The 17,908-nt window shown below is 38.5% G+C and overlaps 1 protein-coding gene across 4 annotated transcripts in view; it reads right to left on the bottom strand.

Annotated features, from left to right (window-relative positions):
• The window catches only part of LOC127418746 (cyclin-dependent kinase-like 5), an 86,384-nt gene that overhangs the window by 31,993 nt on the left and 36,483 nt on the right, over nucleotides 1-17,908 (bottom strand). For all 4 annotated transcript variants that reach the window (XM_051659517.1, XM_051659516.1, XM_051659519.1 and 1 more), the window contains exon 3: nucleotides 17,270-17,304. In XM_051659517.1, the coding sequence (XP_051515477.1) occupies nucleotides 17,270-17,304 (35 nt within the window). The remainder of the gene's footprint in view (nucleotides 1-17,269; nucleotides 17,305-17,908) is intronic.

Genomic DNA, 17,908 nt, shown 5'->3' with positions numbered 1-17,908 from the left:
TTAAATGACTCCTGTTCAAAAGTCTGCATACCCTTAGTTTTTAATACTGTGTATTACCCCCTTTAGCATCAATGACAGCATGCAGTCTTTTGTAATAGTTGTCTATGAGGCCCCAAATTCTTGCAGGTGGTGTAGCTGCCCATTCGTCTTGGCAAAATGCCTCCAGGTCATGCAAAGTCTATGGTCGTCTTGCATGAACCGCATGTTTGAGATCTCCCCAGTGTGGCTCGATGATATTAAGGTCAGGAGACTGTGATGGCCACTCCAGAACCTTCACCTTTTTCTGCTGTAACCACTGGAGGGTCAACTTGGCCTTGTGCTTAAGGTCACTGTCATGCTGGAAAGTCCAAGAGCGTCCCATGTGCAGCTTTCGTGCAGAAGAATGCAAAATGTCTGCCAGTATTTTCTGATAACATGCTGCATTCATTTTGCCAACAATTTTCACAAGATCCCCTGTGCCTTTAGAGCTCACACACCCCCATCAGTGAGCCACCACTATGCTTCACAGTGGGGATGGTATTCTTTTCACTATAGGCCTTGTTGACCCCTCTCCAAACATAGCGCTTATGGTTGTGACCATAAAGCTCTATTTTGGTCTCATCACTCCAAATGACAGTGTGCAAGAAGCTGTGAGGCGTGTCAGGGTGTTGTCGGGCATATTGTAACCGGGCTTTTTGTGGCATTGGCACAGTAAATGCTTCTTTCTGGCAACTCAACCATGCAGCTCATTTTTTTTAAAGTATTGTCGTATTGTGCTCCATGAAACAACCACACCATCTTTTTCCAGAGCAGCCTGTATTTCTCCTGAGGTTACCTGTGGGTTTTTCCTTTGTATCCCGAACAATTCTTCTGGCAGTTGTGGCTGAAATCTTTCTTGGTCTACCTGACCTTGGCTTGATATCAAGAGATCCCCGAATTTTCCACTTCTTAATAAGTGATTGAACAGTACTGACTGGCATTTTCAAGGCTTTGGATATCTTTTTATATCCTTTTCCATCTTTATAAAGTTCCATTACCTTGTTACGCAGGTCTTTTGACAGTTCTTTTCTGCTCCCCATGGCTCAGTAGCTAGCCTGATCAGTGCATCCACGTGAGAGCTAACAAACTCATCGACTATTTATACACAGGCACTAATTGCAATTTAAAAAGCCACAGGCGTGGGAAATTAATCTTTAATTGCCATTTAAACCTGTGTGTGTCACCTTGTGTGTCTGTAACAAGGCCAAACTCAAGGGTATGTAAACTTTTGATCAGGGCCATTTGGGTGATTTCTGTTATCATTATGATTTAAAAAGGAGCCAAACAACTATGTGATAATAAATGGCCTCATATGATCACTATCCTTAAATAAAAGACGATTTTTGCATGATCAGTCATATTTTCAAAATCAACGCCAAAATTTCACAATTTCTGCCAGGGTATGCAAACTTTGTGTATTTCTATACAGACTTATATTTTCTATTCACTTTTTATTTTTATTCTATTTTTTTTTTATTATCATCTCTGTCTTGTTGTTGTATTGTTTGTGCAATAGAAACTTCTGTCACCAAGACAAACTCCTTGTATGTGTAAGCATACTTGGCAATAAAGCTAATTCTGATTCTTCTGATTGTTCTAAACGGTTTATTTGTGTTGTTGACAGTAGAAGCGGCAGCGCATGCTGCGCAAAATGGAATGGGACACCCGTTTACTGTCGGCTCGACGGACACTCTGCAACAGACGCTTCCAGTGTAGACAGCATCACTGATTATAATAGGTTCAATTTCTTTCGAAATGCCACGTCGCGCTGCTCGCGTCCAGTGTAGACAGAGTGTAACCCAACCCCTACTCTAAACCTACCTATACAGTACTGTACATCAACCTCTGTACATCAACCTCAGTAGCAGCAAATGTGAATCTTGTGAGAGTTTTGCAGATCATCATGTAGTTACACAATAAATACATTGTATTGTATGTATTTTAATGTTAGTACATAGTAGTTAAGACACCTTATGGGACCGTATATATTTTTTTAAATGATGCACGGAAAACCGTGTCAGAAATTGTTGGCATTCTGAGTGAGTTTGATTCATATATTGATAAATTGTTCATGATATGAAGCATTATTCACTGCCACAGTATAAATAAAAACACTTTCACCTCCAAATTTTAGAAAACTGATGCTTTTTTTTTACAAGCAACACATCTCATTTGTGATCAGATTTGTAAAAGCTCTAACCAGTTGTGCAGTCCACCAATAACATTAGTGTGACCAACAACACATCCAGTGATCACTTTCAGTCTGAACAGCTCATAACACTTTCTGTCCTCTCTCTCTCTGGCCTATTTTACTCTCTCTTTATACTCTTAGTGTCCTTCAGTGCTCTACCTCCACTATCAGAGACAAACACAGAGAGAGAGTGAGTTCACACTTACAAATACAGCTTACACCACTGAAGAGAGATATCATAAAAAAGCAGAAGTGTGTTTGCATGTACGCGCAGGCTTTGGGTTTGTTTGTAGTAAACAAAAAGTGCTATAGCGCAGGTGCTATAACCGCTGATGACGGCAATTTAATAAACCTGACACAACACAAATATCTCTGTAGATTATGAGCCCTTTAAATTCTCGAGCTTTTGTTGACGTGGAGATATTTATGGGACTCATTTAGCTCTAAAAGTCCCAAAGATCACGGCAGATCGATTTCCTGTCTGTCATTAAGACCAAAACAAGTCAACAGCTGTCTGTTTGCCATCTGAAGCTCCCTGCAGGTGATCTGACACAGGTCACCGGTATTTACACCAGTCCAAATATTATATTTCACCTGTCATACACGTGCTTCTGACACAAAGAGTGAGTGATGGTTTGTCAATGACTTCTGACCCCTGCCTCATCTCAGACTAGAACCGTTTTGCTTTCAAACATAATGCTTTTGCAATAAATGTACCACAAATGCCGTATATTTAGGTTAAGATAACGTGTGAACAGGACCAAATGTTGACATGTTGGTGAAACAATCTGGAAACTCTACTGCAATTTACCATCTTTAATTTATAAAAGTGGTCAGGAACTGTCCTTTTACAGATTCAAAAAGCACTTCAACATATAGGGGCTGTTTACACCAAACACATTATTTTTCCAATTGTTTCCTATGTAAACATGCACTTACAGATGTCTTTGACCGCTTCTCTGCCTTTTGTTGTTTTTTTAGATTACGTGTCAAGTTAAAAATAATTTGTTAAAAGAGATAAGCTGTTTTCGTGCTTTTAAGCGCAAGGATGCGTTCTGTGTGAACTGCCCCTAATGTTACCTGTGTCTCGTCTGAGTGGCACATGAAAGGATGCAGTATATTACAGATATGAGTTTAACAAAAACACTATAACTCTGCCAAAACTACTCTTGAAAAATTCTGGTGACATGCCAGGAATGCTGCAATAACAATTTGTGTTTTATGATTAATAATCTACATATTCTCTGATGGCTCAAATGAAAATGGCCCTTAAATGCCTTCTTTGATACATGGTAAAGGGAGTGTGGAGAGAATACTGATCATACATTTGTGCTTTATTTTGCATTCAGTAATTAGTCTGCAAATACACAAAGTCTTAGCAGCGTACAAGAGTCCGACATAATAGAATAAATGAGGATTTCATGAAGTGCATCTAAGACTACAGGATTATTAAAGACTACCGGGAGGAATTTTTCATCCATTGCTCAGCTCAGCATGAGTCTGTGAAAACTGAAGAGACAGACAGAAAACAGGAAGTTGAAATGAGGATAGACATACCGAGAAAACACACTTGCAAAACACTTTTCAAAGCAAGAAAACTGCACATTAGTGATGTATTTTTAAGCGAGCAGTTGTTTAAATGAAGAGGACAGTGTGATGTACTAAGCGGTCAATCATGCATTCCATTCACATGTTGTAAAGAGTAAAGAGATGCGAATCGATGATGCAAAAAAATTGCAATAAAACATTCACGGAGAGTGCGTTACAAATTTTTATCAGTCTATCAGAAATGGTGGCACCAGATATATGACCCTAAAAGCTTATGTCTTATTGACTGATTTCCCGCAAACCCTTTCCACCTTAAATTACCATGAATGATTTTCCGAACAATTTACGATGCAGATGGACGATCCAAAAGTCACATTTAGGCAGCATAAAAGTTATCCACATGACTCCAGTCGATCAATGAATGTCTTCTGAAGCGAATCGCTAGATTTATGTAAGAAACAAGTCGATAATTAAAACGTTTTTAACTTTAAATCGGCGCTTCCATCCAGGGCTCTGATGCTGTTTAAAATGGCCGAACTCTCATGTGACGTTCGTTCTTCTGTTTTAAATAAGCACCGACTCACTTACGTCACGTGACAGCTACGTGATGTGTCAACTGCTGACAGGAAGTGTTTTTTAAAGTTAATAACTTTTTAATTATCGATTTATATTTTACACAAATGTATCGATTTGCTTCAGAAGACATTCATTGATCGACTGGAGTCGCATGGATCACTTTTATGCTGCCTAAATGTGACTTTTGGACTGTCAAAGTGCTGGCACCTGTTTACTTCCATTATAAGGACCTGACAGAGCTCTTTCTTCTTCTAAAAATCTTCATTTGTGTTCTGCATCAAGGTAAGTGAATAATGAGAGAATTTTCATTTTTGGGTGAACTATTCCTTTAAAACCATTCTCACGTACATTTTCGCATGAATGGTTTTCTGATTTTTTTCTATAGGAATTGTTATGCTCTTTGTCATGAATGAGGCCAAATGTGAAAGGGTGCATCAGGATTCACAAGCAGAATACATTTTCTGTATAAGTCGTTCGTAAATCCATTTAACCATAAATTATGTCATGAATGGTTTTATGAACAATTTACACAGAAATAAGTTTTGCTTGTCATCATGAATGAGGCCATATGTGAAGGGGTGCATTGGGATTCACGAGCAAAATGAATTTCAGTGTAAATTGTTCAATGAACCATTTGTTCATAAAACCATTCTCATGTAAATTACCACATGAATAATTTCATAAACAATTTACACAGAAATTCACTCTGCTCGTCATGAATGAGTCCAATTGTGAAGGGGTGCATCAGGATTCACGAGCAGAACAGATTTCTGTGTAAATTGTTCAATAAACTATTCTCACATGAATTACCAAATGAATGGTTTTCATAACAATTTAAACAGAATTTCTTTGTTCATCATCATAAATGAGGCCAATCGGGATTGATGAGCACAATTAATTTCTGTGAAAACCATTCGATCGTAAAAACCATTCGCACCTAAATGACGCACAAATGGTTTTATGAACAATTTACGCAGAAATTCGTGCTTGTGGTCATAAATGAGGCCAACTTCAAAAGAGTGTTCATTATTTCATTTTAAATCATTGTGGCAAAAATTTGCACCGAGTGTGAATCGGCCTCGAGTCTTCTGAACATACGTTTACCACATGTTAGTTTAATAGTTTAAATCAAGACACTAAATATTGGCTGCCACTACAAAACACTGAGCTTTGTTAGACCCAATTCTCTGCTGTTGGTGACAAATTTGTGTTGACTGTGTATCTGCACGATAAGAACATGGACTGGGGTGTTAGAGCTAAACTGGTTTATCTGAGCGTGCAGAAAGATATCGCAACACCCTCAAGGGTCTGCGCTCGCTCGCGATAAACAAACCATCCATCCAACCACTGCAGGCTAATATTAATGTTGCATGTCAAACAGTCACTCTGTCCTGATTAAAAACACACAAAAGTGCTAAAAAAATAATCCACTCTAGTGACATTATGGAGGACTAGCGCCAAGACTTTAGGGCATGCAGGAAATTAGAATATAACAGGAATTAGTATGTCATGCATACTAATAGCACACTGTGCTTCCCGATGTCGAGTCAAACGGAACCACACGGAGATGTAGACAATGTAAACAATACAGGAAGGTGGTGAGAATTCAGCAAGACCGCTCGTGCTATTTTAATCTCTCTGACAGCTTGACGCTAACACGCTAACACCAGACCATTCGCTTTTGCACCTTGACAATGAAGCAGCAAGTGGAATTAGGATGATGATGGAAGTGTTTTCAAAATGCCCTTCTGATTTTTTTAAAGGATCTCCTAAATCATGAAGATGATTCAGTCTGCAGTGAAGAGATCTAGTTGTCAGACAGTCTGATGTGACCACACCGCATCATAAAATAACACAGCACAGTCTCTCTGACAGAATGGAGCAACGGTTTTGTCTCTAACACACTCGTTTACACACACACACACAGCGCACACACTATTCTCTGAAGTGTCCTACTGAAATGACCTAATTTACACTCGATTAAATGCAAAACTCTCCCCTTCTCTGTTCTCTCCTTGTCTCGTCTCTTCTCATGTGGTGTTGTCTCTTCTCTTCTTGTCTTTTCTAGTTTTGTCTCTTCTCTTCTCATCTAGTCTTTTCTTGTCTCTTCTCCTTTTGTTCCTATCTGTTCTCTTCTCTACTCATCTTTTCTAGAGATTTTGCTTCTCAACTCTTCTCTTAAAGTCTCTTCTCGTCTAGTCTTTTGTCTTATTTTTTCCATCTCTTCTCTTCTCGTCTTTTCTCTTCTAGAATATTTTTGTCTCTTCTTTTCTCTTCTCATATTTTCTCTTCTCATCTAGTCTTTTCTTGTCTCTCCTCTTCTCATCTTTTCTCATCTCTTGTCATCTCTTCTTGTGTAGTCTTTTCTCATCTTTTTTATCTGACCCCATGTAGTCTTTTCACTTCTAGTCTTTTTTTGTCTCTTCTCATCTTGTCTTTTCTCGATGTCTCTTCTCATCTCATCTCTTTTCGTCCAGGCTTTTCTCGTCTTTTCTCTTCTTGTCTCGTCTTTTCTAGTCTTTTCTCTCCTCATCTCTTCTCGTCTGGTCTTTTTTCTTCTCGTCTCTTCTCGTCTTGTCTGTTCTCTTTCATTTTTTTCTCATATTTTCTATTCTCTTTGCATCTCTTCTCGTCTCTTATTTTCTCTTGACCATTCTTCTCGTTCAATCTCATCTCTTTTCGTCTAGTATTTTCTCGTCTCTTTTTGTCTCATCTTTCCTCGTCTGTTATCTTCCCGTCTTTTTGTATACTTTCTCGTCTCTTCTCTTTTCTCTTCTCTTCTCTTCTCACCTCATCTGTTCTCGTCTTGTCTTTTCATCTCTTCTTGTCTTGTCTTCTCGTGTAGTCTTTTCTCGTCTTTTCTTTTCTAGTCTTTTTTCATCTCTTCTTGTCTTGTCTCTTCTCATTTGTTTCCTTCATGACATCTAAATTCTTTTCATCCAGGCTTTTCTCATCTTTTCTCTTCTCATGTCTTCTTGTTTCAACTTTTCTAGTCTTTTATCTCCTCATCTCTTCTCTTCTCATCTGGTCTTTACTCATCTCATCTCTTCTATTTGATCTCTCTTCTCATCCAATCTCATCTCTTTTCGTCTAGTATTTTCTCGTCTCCTTATCTCATCTTTTCTAGTCTTTTCTCTCCTCTCCTCGTCTCTTCTCTTCTCGTTTCCTCTCGTCAAGTTTTTTCTTGTCTCTTCTCTTCGTCTTTCTCCTAGTATCTTCTCTTCTAGTCTCCCATCTCATCTGTTCTCTTCTCATCATTTCACATCTCTTTTCATCTCTTTTTGTCTTGTCTTCTCTTCTCATTTAGTCTTTTCTCATATTTTCTCATGTATTCTTTTCTCTTCTAGTCTTTTTTCATCTTTTCTTGTCTTGTCCCTGCTCATATTTTCGCTTCTCGACGTTCCTTCTCAACTCATCTCTTTTCGTCCAGGCTTTTCTCATCTTTTCTCTTCTCATCTCTTCTCGTCTGGTCTTTTCTCTTCTCATCTTTTAACGTCTCGTCTCATCTCATCTCTTTTTGACCACTCTCCTCGTCCAATCTCATTTCTTTTCATCTAGTATTTTCTTGTCTCATTTTTTCTCTCCTTGCCTCTTCTCTTCTCATCTCTTCTCGTATGTTCTCTTCCCATCTTCCTCACATTTTCTTGTGTCATCTTTTCTCATCTTTTCTTGTCTCTTCTCATCTAGTCTTTTCTCTTCATCTTTTCTCTTCTCTTCTAGTTTCTTATCTTGTCTGTTCTCTTCTTTTCTCATCCCTTTTCATCTCTTCTTGTCTTCTCTTCTCGTGTAGTCTTTCTCATGTATTCTTTTCTCTTCTAGTCTTTTTTCATCTTTTCTTGTCTTGTCCCTACTCATATTTTCGCTTCTCAACGTTCCTTCTCAACTCATCTCTTTTCATCTAGGATTTTCTCATCTTTTCTTGTCTTCTCTTCTCTTTTTGACCACTCTCCTCGTCCAATCTAATTTCTTTTCATCTAGTATTTTCTTGTCTCATCTTTTCTCTCCTTGCCTCTTCTCTTCTCATCTCTTCTCGTCTGTTCTCTTCCCGTCTTCCTCACATTTTCTTGTCATCTTTTCTCATCTTTTCTTGTCTCTTCTCATCTAGGCTTTTCTCTTCATCTTTTCTCTTCTAGTTTCTTCTCATCTTGTCTGTTCTCTTCTCTCATCTCTTTTCATCTCTTCTTGTCTTCTCTTCTCGTGTAGTCTTTTCTCATCTTTTTATATGATCTCATGTATTTTCTCTTCTAGTCTTTTTTCATCTCTTCTTATCTTTTCTCGACATCCCTTCTTTTCTCATCTCATCTTGCCTCTTCTTCTAGTCTTTTCTCTCCTCAGCTCTTCTCATCTGCTCCTTTTCTCTTCTAGTCTTTTCTTGTCTTGTCTCATCTTGTCTGTTCTCTGCCCGTCTTCTGATATTTTCTCATCTCTTTCCATCTCGTTGTCTCCTCTTCACATCTTGACCTCTCTTCTTGTCCCATCTCATGTCTTTTTGTCTAGTATTTTTCCTCTTTTCTGTTCTCGTCTCTTATTGTCTCATCTTTTCTAGTCTTTTCTCTTCTCGTCTCTTCTCATCTAAAATTCCTTAGGAGTTAGGCTGGGTGATATGGCAATATATATCATGGCAATGATATAAAGTGTCAACCGGTAGAGATTTTTGTATTCTGTCTATATCGTGGTACGTAAATATCCGTGTGTGCGATGCTCCACCTGGCAGCACGTGAGACTGATACAGAGAGAGACACGAGCAAACATGGAGAGGAATTTATTTTTGCATTAAATGGTGTCGTTTTCTCACGCTCTAGCGCTCTTTCTGATGCACGTGTGCCCAGTGAGTGAGAGAGAGAGAGCACACCTGAGGTTCTAATCACTTTACATTCCGAGAGAACATGAGAAAGAGCTTGTTAATAAAATGCTGCATTCTCTGTGGTGTGAGACTGACCCTTCGCTATATGCTCTGCTGCCGTTTGTTACCGTTGCTGATGTGATCAAGCTTTCCTACTGGCATCATGGTGAGAGAAGCAATTGCACCGATCCTCAGTTAATTACCTCAGTAATGATTAAATAGTGTTTTTAACAGCACATTTCTTTTTAGTAGGCTATATATTTGCCAAAAAAAAATGTCCAGTATCCAATGGAAGGCTAAATCCAAAACAAATATGTGATGGCGGGATTTAAACTTGGATTGAAAAACCAATGCAGAGTTGATAAAACAGCTCAAATATAGTTTTTAACAATTATTTTATTTATTGATAGTTTTCTCATTTCTAAGGACATGGCAGGTCAACCATTAGGCAAATTTTGATAAATCAAAATGAAACTTTCATATATTTTTTTTTTATTTTTTGGGTAGGCTATATCATCATATGTATCATTATCAAACAAACATTATATGAATATAGCTAAATAGTTTTTTCCTTATATCGCCCACCCCATTGCATGGTTATTACATAAAAACTCTTTTTTCATATAGTGATACATTTGAATTTTTTTCCTCCTTAGCATGCCCAATTCCCAATACGCTCTAGGTCCTCGTGGTGGCGTAGTGACTCGCCTCAATCCAGGTGGCGGAGGACGAATCTCAGTTGCCTCCGCGTCTGAGACAGTCAATCCGCGCGTCTTATCACGTGGCTTGTTGAGCGCGTTACCACGGAGACCTAGCGTGTGTGGAGGCTTCACGCTATTCTCTGCGGCATCCACACACAACTCATCACGCGCCCCACCGAGAGCGAGAACCTCATTACAGCGACCACGAGAAGGTTAACCCTACGTGACTCTACCCACCCTAGCAACCGGGCCAATTGGTTGCTTAGGAAGCCTGACTGGAGTCACTCAGCATGCCCTGGATACGAACTTGTGACTCCAGGTGTGGCAGTCAGTGTCTTTACTTGCTGAGCTACCCAGGCCCCTATATACCGTGATATAAATGTACTCATACCGTGATACAGAATTTTTGTCATGTCGCCCACCCCTACTTAGGAGTATTAAAAAGACACAAATTAGTCAATTGTTGACATACTGTAAGAGTATAGAGCTATAAAATTAATGTGGATAGCATAGCTCAGATCATTTGGTCTTGGGAGAGTCTGATGAGAAAGTTCATACTTTTGAGTTTTGACTTTTGAGTGCTGACTTTGTTATCTTGGAAAATCTGAGCACAGTTTGAGAAATTGTTAAGATCTCATCTGAAACCCAAAGGGCACACATGTAAGATTACTTAGGTCTTTTTTTTTTTCTTATGAGAAACATCTGAGAATCAGTATAAGTAAACTTCTCTAACTGCTCTCTTGTTGTTTAGGAGAACAAATTGAGACATTAAAGAGATGTTATTTGTGATTTTTCTTTCCTGTGGCGTTTGAGTTTCTCTCAGACTGTTCAGATGACCCATTTCACACTTTCTGCATGAACCAGATCCTGTATGTGGTGTTGGGGAGCTATAGAAAAATGTGCAAATTAATGTTTTTTTGGAAAACACTTATGAAGGGTTTCATTTGAAATGCAGATGGTCAGCAGTCAATCAAACCTGATCTCAAGTCACTCGAACTTCCCTGAACAAAGTTTCTCTGTGTGACACGTCCTTCACATCTGATCTCTGAACAGCACTGCTATCCTCTCATTATCCTTTCATTAGTCATGTCATACTGAGACATCAGAATCACAAAGTGCACAAGTTGTGCTGGGAACACCATTAAACACACACACATTGAGCACCTGCGTCCACCCAGAACAAACAGCTGGGAAAATCACCGAGTGCATATAAATAGCTCATGTGAAAGGGGTTGGGTCGTTGGCCGTGTTTCAGAACAACCTACATATCCTCCCCATTCCAGCATCATCTATTTATTTCACCTGCTAGTTTAAAGCAAAGCAAAAATGTATGAATACAAACAAAATGTCATTGCACATGCACACAAGTTTGTTATTTATGAAATCATAAAACATTGTTTAAAATGAAGACATGCAGTATTGAGTCACTTTGTGCAATGCATTTTTAAGTGACTTGAGTGTAACAACACTTATTGTCTTCATTTTTAACAGTACGCCTATATTTATTGTTTTATTTCAAACCTAACAAACTTCTTTTAGTGAAATGATTTGCTTGAAATCTGTGCTTGTGTGTTTCTTTAAAATAATAAAATGCCACTTGCTCTGATATTCTGTTATCTAATGCAGTGACATTCAGACATCTAAGAGTGATCTAATATTTTTTCTGGCCACTGTTTACCAACAAACTGACTCTGACTGGGATATATTACCAAAATCCAACAAGATGGTTTTTAAATTTGACATGAGAGATCATGAACCAGCTTTCACCAGCATTACGAATGAAAAACATCGAAAACATTCAGCAGAAACCTACTGAGGTTTTCATTTTTGACCAGGAAACCACAGCAGAATAAATGGCTCATGTAACACTGATCTTCAATATTTAAGCAAGCTGGGATTTCTGGGATTTCTCCTGGTGTTTTTTTTTTTTTTTAATATTTACCACAAACCCAACAGAGGTGAATCACTGCGCCACTGTTTGTGTGTTGTGGCTCATATTGAACTGTTCAAGGTCTCAGGTGAGATACAGACCTGAAAAAAACAAAACAAGCTGAGAACACATTTGAAACCAGACTCACTCACAAACAGACTCAGGGAGCATTTGAGAATCTCACACCAAAATGAAACTGCGTTCAATTAAAACATCCATTCGCAACACGCAAACGTGTTTATTTGAACTCGTTGTTGATGGCATGGCAGCGTGTGAATGCATATTTAGTTTTACAAATTAATTGCAAATATTTCATGAGTGTCTGTGAGCCCTAAAGAGGCTGCGGTTTGCCTGAAGCTTTTTAATTCTGATAGGAAACATTTGGGTCATGTTGGGCGAGGGAATTAATTATGGTGAACTTCTCAAACTGGACGTGCAGGTTCTTGAAATCCATTCAAAAGCATGTCAAGACATGATCTGAGAAAAACGGGCAAAACCACAAAAGACAGCAAGTTTTTTGAAAAAGTTTAGTTTGAATCAGACTAGATTAGATGGTTACTGCTACCAAACCTACCAGACACCCATCTAATATACTGTATATACACCAATCAGCCACAACATTAAAACCACCTGCCTAATATTGTGTAGGTCCCCCTCGTGCCTTCGTAGTATGCACGAGGGTATTCTGAGATGCTATTCTTCTCACCACAATTGTACAGAGTGGTTATCTGAGTTACTGTAGACTTTGTCAGTTTGAACCAGTCTGGCCATTCTCTGTTGACCTCTCTCATCAACAAGGCATTTCCGTCCACAGAACTGCCGCTCACTGGATGTTTTTTGTTTTTGGCACCATTTGGAGTAAATTATAGAGACTGTTGTGTGTGAAAATCTCAGGAGATCAGCAGTTACAGAAATACTCAAACCAGCCTATCTGGCATCAACAAGCATGCCACGCTCCACACCACTGAGATCAAATTTTTTCCCCATTCTGATGATTGATGTGAACATTAACTGAAGCTCCTGACCCGTATCTGCATGATTTTATGCACTGCACTGCTGCCACATGATTGGCTGATTAGATAATCGCATGGATGATTGTTGGTGCCAGATGGGCTGGTTTGAGTATTTCTGTAACTGCTGATCTCCTGGGATTTTCACGCACAATAGTATTACTCCTGTATTTTACAAGTATCCTTACCTGAAACCAATGGTGCAGAATCATCAGCATATAAAAACAAGTTACAATCACAAACAGCTTGCATATCATTTATATATAACAAAAACAAAAGAGGACCGAGTACACTTCACTGGGGAACTCCATTATTTACAAGCGTCATCTCTGAAAGGATCCCTCCAACTTCTACCCTCTGAGTCCTCCCAGTGAGATAAGAAGTCAACCAAGCAATCACTGTATTTGAAAAACCCATCACACTTAATTTATGTAAAAGTATTGACTGATTTACAGAATCAAATGCTTTTTGAAGGTCCAAAAGTACCACACCACACAATTTTACATCATCAATATGTTTCCTTATATAATCTGTTAAATATAGTAAACAAGTTTCTGTGGAATAAGACCTCCTAAAACCTGACTGCAAATCATAAATTAATCTATTTTTGCAAACATACATCTGTTTATGCGCAACATAAGGATAGAGACCAAACGGTAATTCCCAGGATCATATCTATTCCCTTTCTTATATATTGGAATAATTTTTGCAATCTTCATATCAGATGGTACTCTACCCTTTTCAAGTGATAGATTAACAATATATGTAATAATATTTGTACAGTTGAAGTCAGAAGTTTACATACACTTAGGTTGAAGTCATTAGTCATAGTAATGTTTTAATCACTCCACAGATTTCATATTAGCAAACTATAGTTTTGGCAAGTCGTTTAGGACATCTACTTTTTGCATGACAAGTAATTTTCCCAACAATTGTTTACAGACAGATTGTTTCACTTTTAATTGACTATATCACAATTCCAGTGGGTCAGAAGTTTACATACACTAAGTTAACTTAGTGTATTAATAGCTATAAACTCGTCAACAATTTAACTAACTATAACAACGCTGCTCAGAAAGATTTTCTTCAACTTGTTGCTCCGCCATGACAGTAGCTAACCTGAAAGAGAAAACTGACCAGTAGAAGACTGCTAATGACACCTATAGTGCCCCTTGTGGCAATACTGAGAATGCAACATTTACTTGCATTGTGTTATAAATTGCGTTCTGACTAGGGCTGTCAATTTAATGCAATAATTCAGTGCAATTACCAAATAATGCGTAAAAAAAAATTACGAATTTAATCATGTCCCTGGATCGTAATAAGGACTATTCCTACCATCGGTGCAATTTTTGCTTGAAGTACCACCTGTTTTCAGCAGGGGATAGTAAGCAAAACTCCAGCTGTTTACTCAGCGTGCAGCAGTACAGAGAACAAACCACACTCAGGCAGGGGCGGACTGGCCATAGGGAGAACTGGGACTTTTCCCGGTGGGCCTGCCACGAAACGGGGTCGAACAACCCGCGGTAAGCTGAAACGGGCCGCCGCATTATTCCAAACGGGTTGTCCGTGATATGCAGCAGGGGGCCGTGATATGCAGAAAAGGACAGCAACGTGAGTCAAACTACAAATAACTTGACACAGCAACCTTAAAATGCTTTTTTCATGGCACAACGCAACCAAAGTGAGACGCTCCCAAAACATATGTCTGACGCATATTATAAAAGCCCTTATAATAAATCTATGTTGGACAGATTGACGAATTCAATCACAAAATGGATTACTGTAGACTGCAGACCAATGATAGGCTTATGTTCAATAATATGGAAATAAACAATATATTGACTTCTAAAGACACTTTTTATTATATCTTATTAATACTTTACTCGTCTGCCACAATAATGTAATGCATTTTAATTATCTAATAATAATATCTATTATTATTTTTTTAATATACATTATACAGTATTTGTAATTATCTAAATACAACTTTTTAATTATTTAATCATTATATATTGAATTATTGTTATTTGAGGGGCAAATATTTCTCAGCAAATATTTCTAAACGTGAGTAATTGCGATTAATTCATGTAATTAACCGGCATATAATTTAATTAATTCAATAAAAATTTGATAGTGATAGACAGCCCTAGTTCTGACACATTTCAGAATGCAAACAAAACTAAATTGAGCTTTCATAACTAGAAGCTCTTCCATTCACATACTTGTGTAGAATATGTCTCCAGCCTTAAAAATGTAACATTAGCATATACACTAACCACTAGGCTATGGCTCTGGCCTTGAGATAATTTCACTTTCATTCAGCTCCATCATTTGAGTTCAACATATCTGATCAACAACAATTCCAACAACAACTTTTCCAACAACAATCCCACAGCCATAACAGAGAACATCACAGCCCAGCACCTGAGCTAACTTGGTTAGCCGTCGAGTGAACATCGTTCTGCGTGGCTGTCCAGCAGGACAAGGCTGCAGGTGTGAGCAGCAGATGGTGTGAACTCTGTTTGAGTGGGTCACATCAGCGAGAGAAGAGAAAGAGGCTGTGTCGTGTTTAACGGAACAAGGCCGAGACCGCCACAGTGAGACCATCTGTGTGACGGCCGCAGGGCTTAACAGACCAATACTGCTCATGACTGGAGGAGATATTAATAGATAAAACCACCATATGTCACATCAACAGCACTGAACTCAAACCGGTTACTCTTGTTACGTTTCTGAGATCATTGGCTATGTTTGCAATGGAAACTAGCATACTACTAAATGCACGCTGAACAGTATACTTAGCATACTGCATACTTTATTTAAAAAGTACTATGTGAAACAGTATGCAATGGTAAACATTTCAAACAGTAGTATGCTAAATCTGGCAAAAAGACCATTTTCACTTTGTGGACGATAAAATGGGCAAAAAATCCCATTAAGGGACGTGAGCCATATCTAGAGACAAGAACATCAAAAGAGACTTGTGTTGTGGTATCGCAATTGGTTTCAAGAATCATCAAATTGCTTTTTATACATAAGCAAAATGGACATAATAATTGCAATATACCCAAATTTAGCAGATTCGAATCAAATTAAATCAAAATCGAGAGTTTGGAATTGGAATCGAAACAGGAAATCTGTATCAATACCCAGCCCTAGTGCACAGTATTCATACTACATACTACTTATTTCAGAATTAGTACATAGTTTGCCATTAAAAACATCCCCACAATGTAAAGCCCAGCAAAGCTGGCTTCAGATAAGATGCAAGTAGTGTATTAATACGTTTACATGCATAATTCGCCTTTTCGAAATCTCACGTAAATGCTTTAGTCCGCCCGAAAATGAACCAGTCCGATTTCTGCAAGGTCAGACTAACAGACATAGATACTACGATTGTAGCTTGGCTTCGTCCAGCATGTATACATCTTAATCAAACTTAAAATTGGCCTTGGCATTGTGCGCACACATGAGGCAAAAGACAGGGATGGTGCGCAAAGTGTTTTTAAAGGGATAGTTCACCCAAAAATGAAAATTCTCTCATTATTTATTCACCCTCATGATATCCCAGGTGTGTATGACTTTCTTTCTTCACCAGAACTTTACGAGAAAAATTACAAAAATATCTCAGCTCAGTAGGTCCTTAAAATGCAAGTGGATGGTGATCTGACTTTTAAAGCTCCATTAACATCATCGATACGACTCCAGCGGTTAAATTAATGTCTTCTAAAGCGATATGATCAATATTTAAGTACTTTTTAACTATAATCCATCGCTTCCAGTAAGCTTCACGAGAGAGTGGAGATCTCACAGTCTCTTGTGTGACGTATTCGCGTTGCCAGGATACGGACGTAATCTCACTTTCTCCTCTCGGTGGAAACATCCAGGATAAGCACACAAACGCACCATTGTGAGTAAAGAAACAGATAAATACAGATCTAAACCAAAACAAAGCATCTGTCCAGCGTTCCTCCTACTCACTCGTAAACAGCACTGCTCTTCCGGCTGTGTTGCACATGCGTCAGTTCTCGTGTGCCTCACGTGCCAACGTGATTACGTCACACGCATACCACTGCTGAACGGAAGTGATGATTTTGAGGTAAAAAAAGTACTCAAATATTGGTCTTTTTCACACCAAAAGTGATCATGTCGCTTAAGCAGACATTAATTGAACCACTGGAGTCGTATCGATGACGTTTTCTTCACATGTGTTCTGGTGAAGAAAGAAAGTCATACACACCTGGGATATCATGAGTGTGAGTAAATAATTAAAGAATTTTAATTTTTGGGTGAACTATCCCTTTAAATCATCGTATTTAACCACGCATGTCAACGAACTGAATGAATTCCTGGAGAAAATTCTGTACATACATAAACTCAGTTCAATGGGAGTCATTCTGAGATACTGTCTCATGAAGAACCGAGAACCACTTTTTGAACAAATCTTACCTTGTGTCTGCACTTCAGGACGACACCGTAAGCACCTGCAAGAGAGAGAAAAAAAAATTTCACGAGTCAAATTTTCACTTGGTACTCTTTACCTGTCTTTACTGTGTCTTTGTAAAATTGATTCTCTCCAAATGCATGTCAACGTGCCAAAACCTCAGTATAAAACCCAAAGAGTGTTTTGTGTACTAAATTAAGTGATTGAAAGGAGGGCATGGTAAAAACAAGGCACTGATTTACACATTTACCTGTTGTCACCTCTAGAGAGAGAGATTTTAAGAGAGGTGTTTTCATTTGAGACCTCTGGGACACAAAAGCAACAGAGGGTCCAATTGCTGACAACAGTTTGTTTAATCAGGCGAATTCATTAAAAATCTCAAATTAGTATGTTTAGCCCAAACAATCCACAAACTGGTACACAGGTGTGCTTAAACGAGAGTGATTTTCCGATTAAAGTGTCTGTGTGTGTTAAAGTGGGCTGTGGTACGCTTTTGGCACTGTAGATGATATTGGCACATTTTGTGGCACAAATCTACAGTCCCTCAGGAGCAGCAGTTTCGAATGCAAGTGAGGAACCCATCCAACTGATCTGGGATGGTATCCGAGAGGAGTCTTTTTTAACGAAAGCTGCTCATTTGCTAA

This window comes from Myxocyprinus asiaticus, chromosome 28 (assembly GCF_019703515.2).
Source record: "Myxocyprinus asiaticus isolate MX2 ecotype Aquarium Trade chromosome 28, UBuf_Myxa_2, whole genome shotgun sequence".
NCBI classification, from domain to species: domain Eukaryota; kingdom Metazoa; phylum Chordata; class Actinopteri; order Cypriniformes; family Catostomidae; genus Myxocyprinus; species Myxocyprinus asiaticus.
This window is presented reverse-complemented; position numbering and strand designations above follow the sequence as displayed.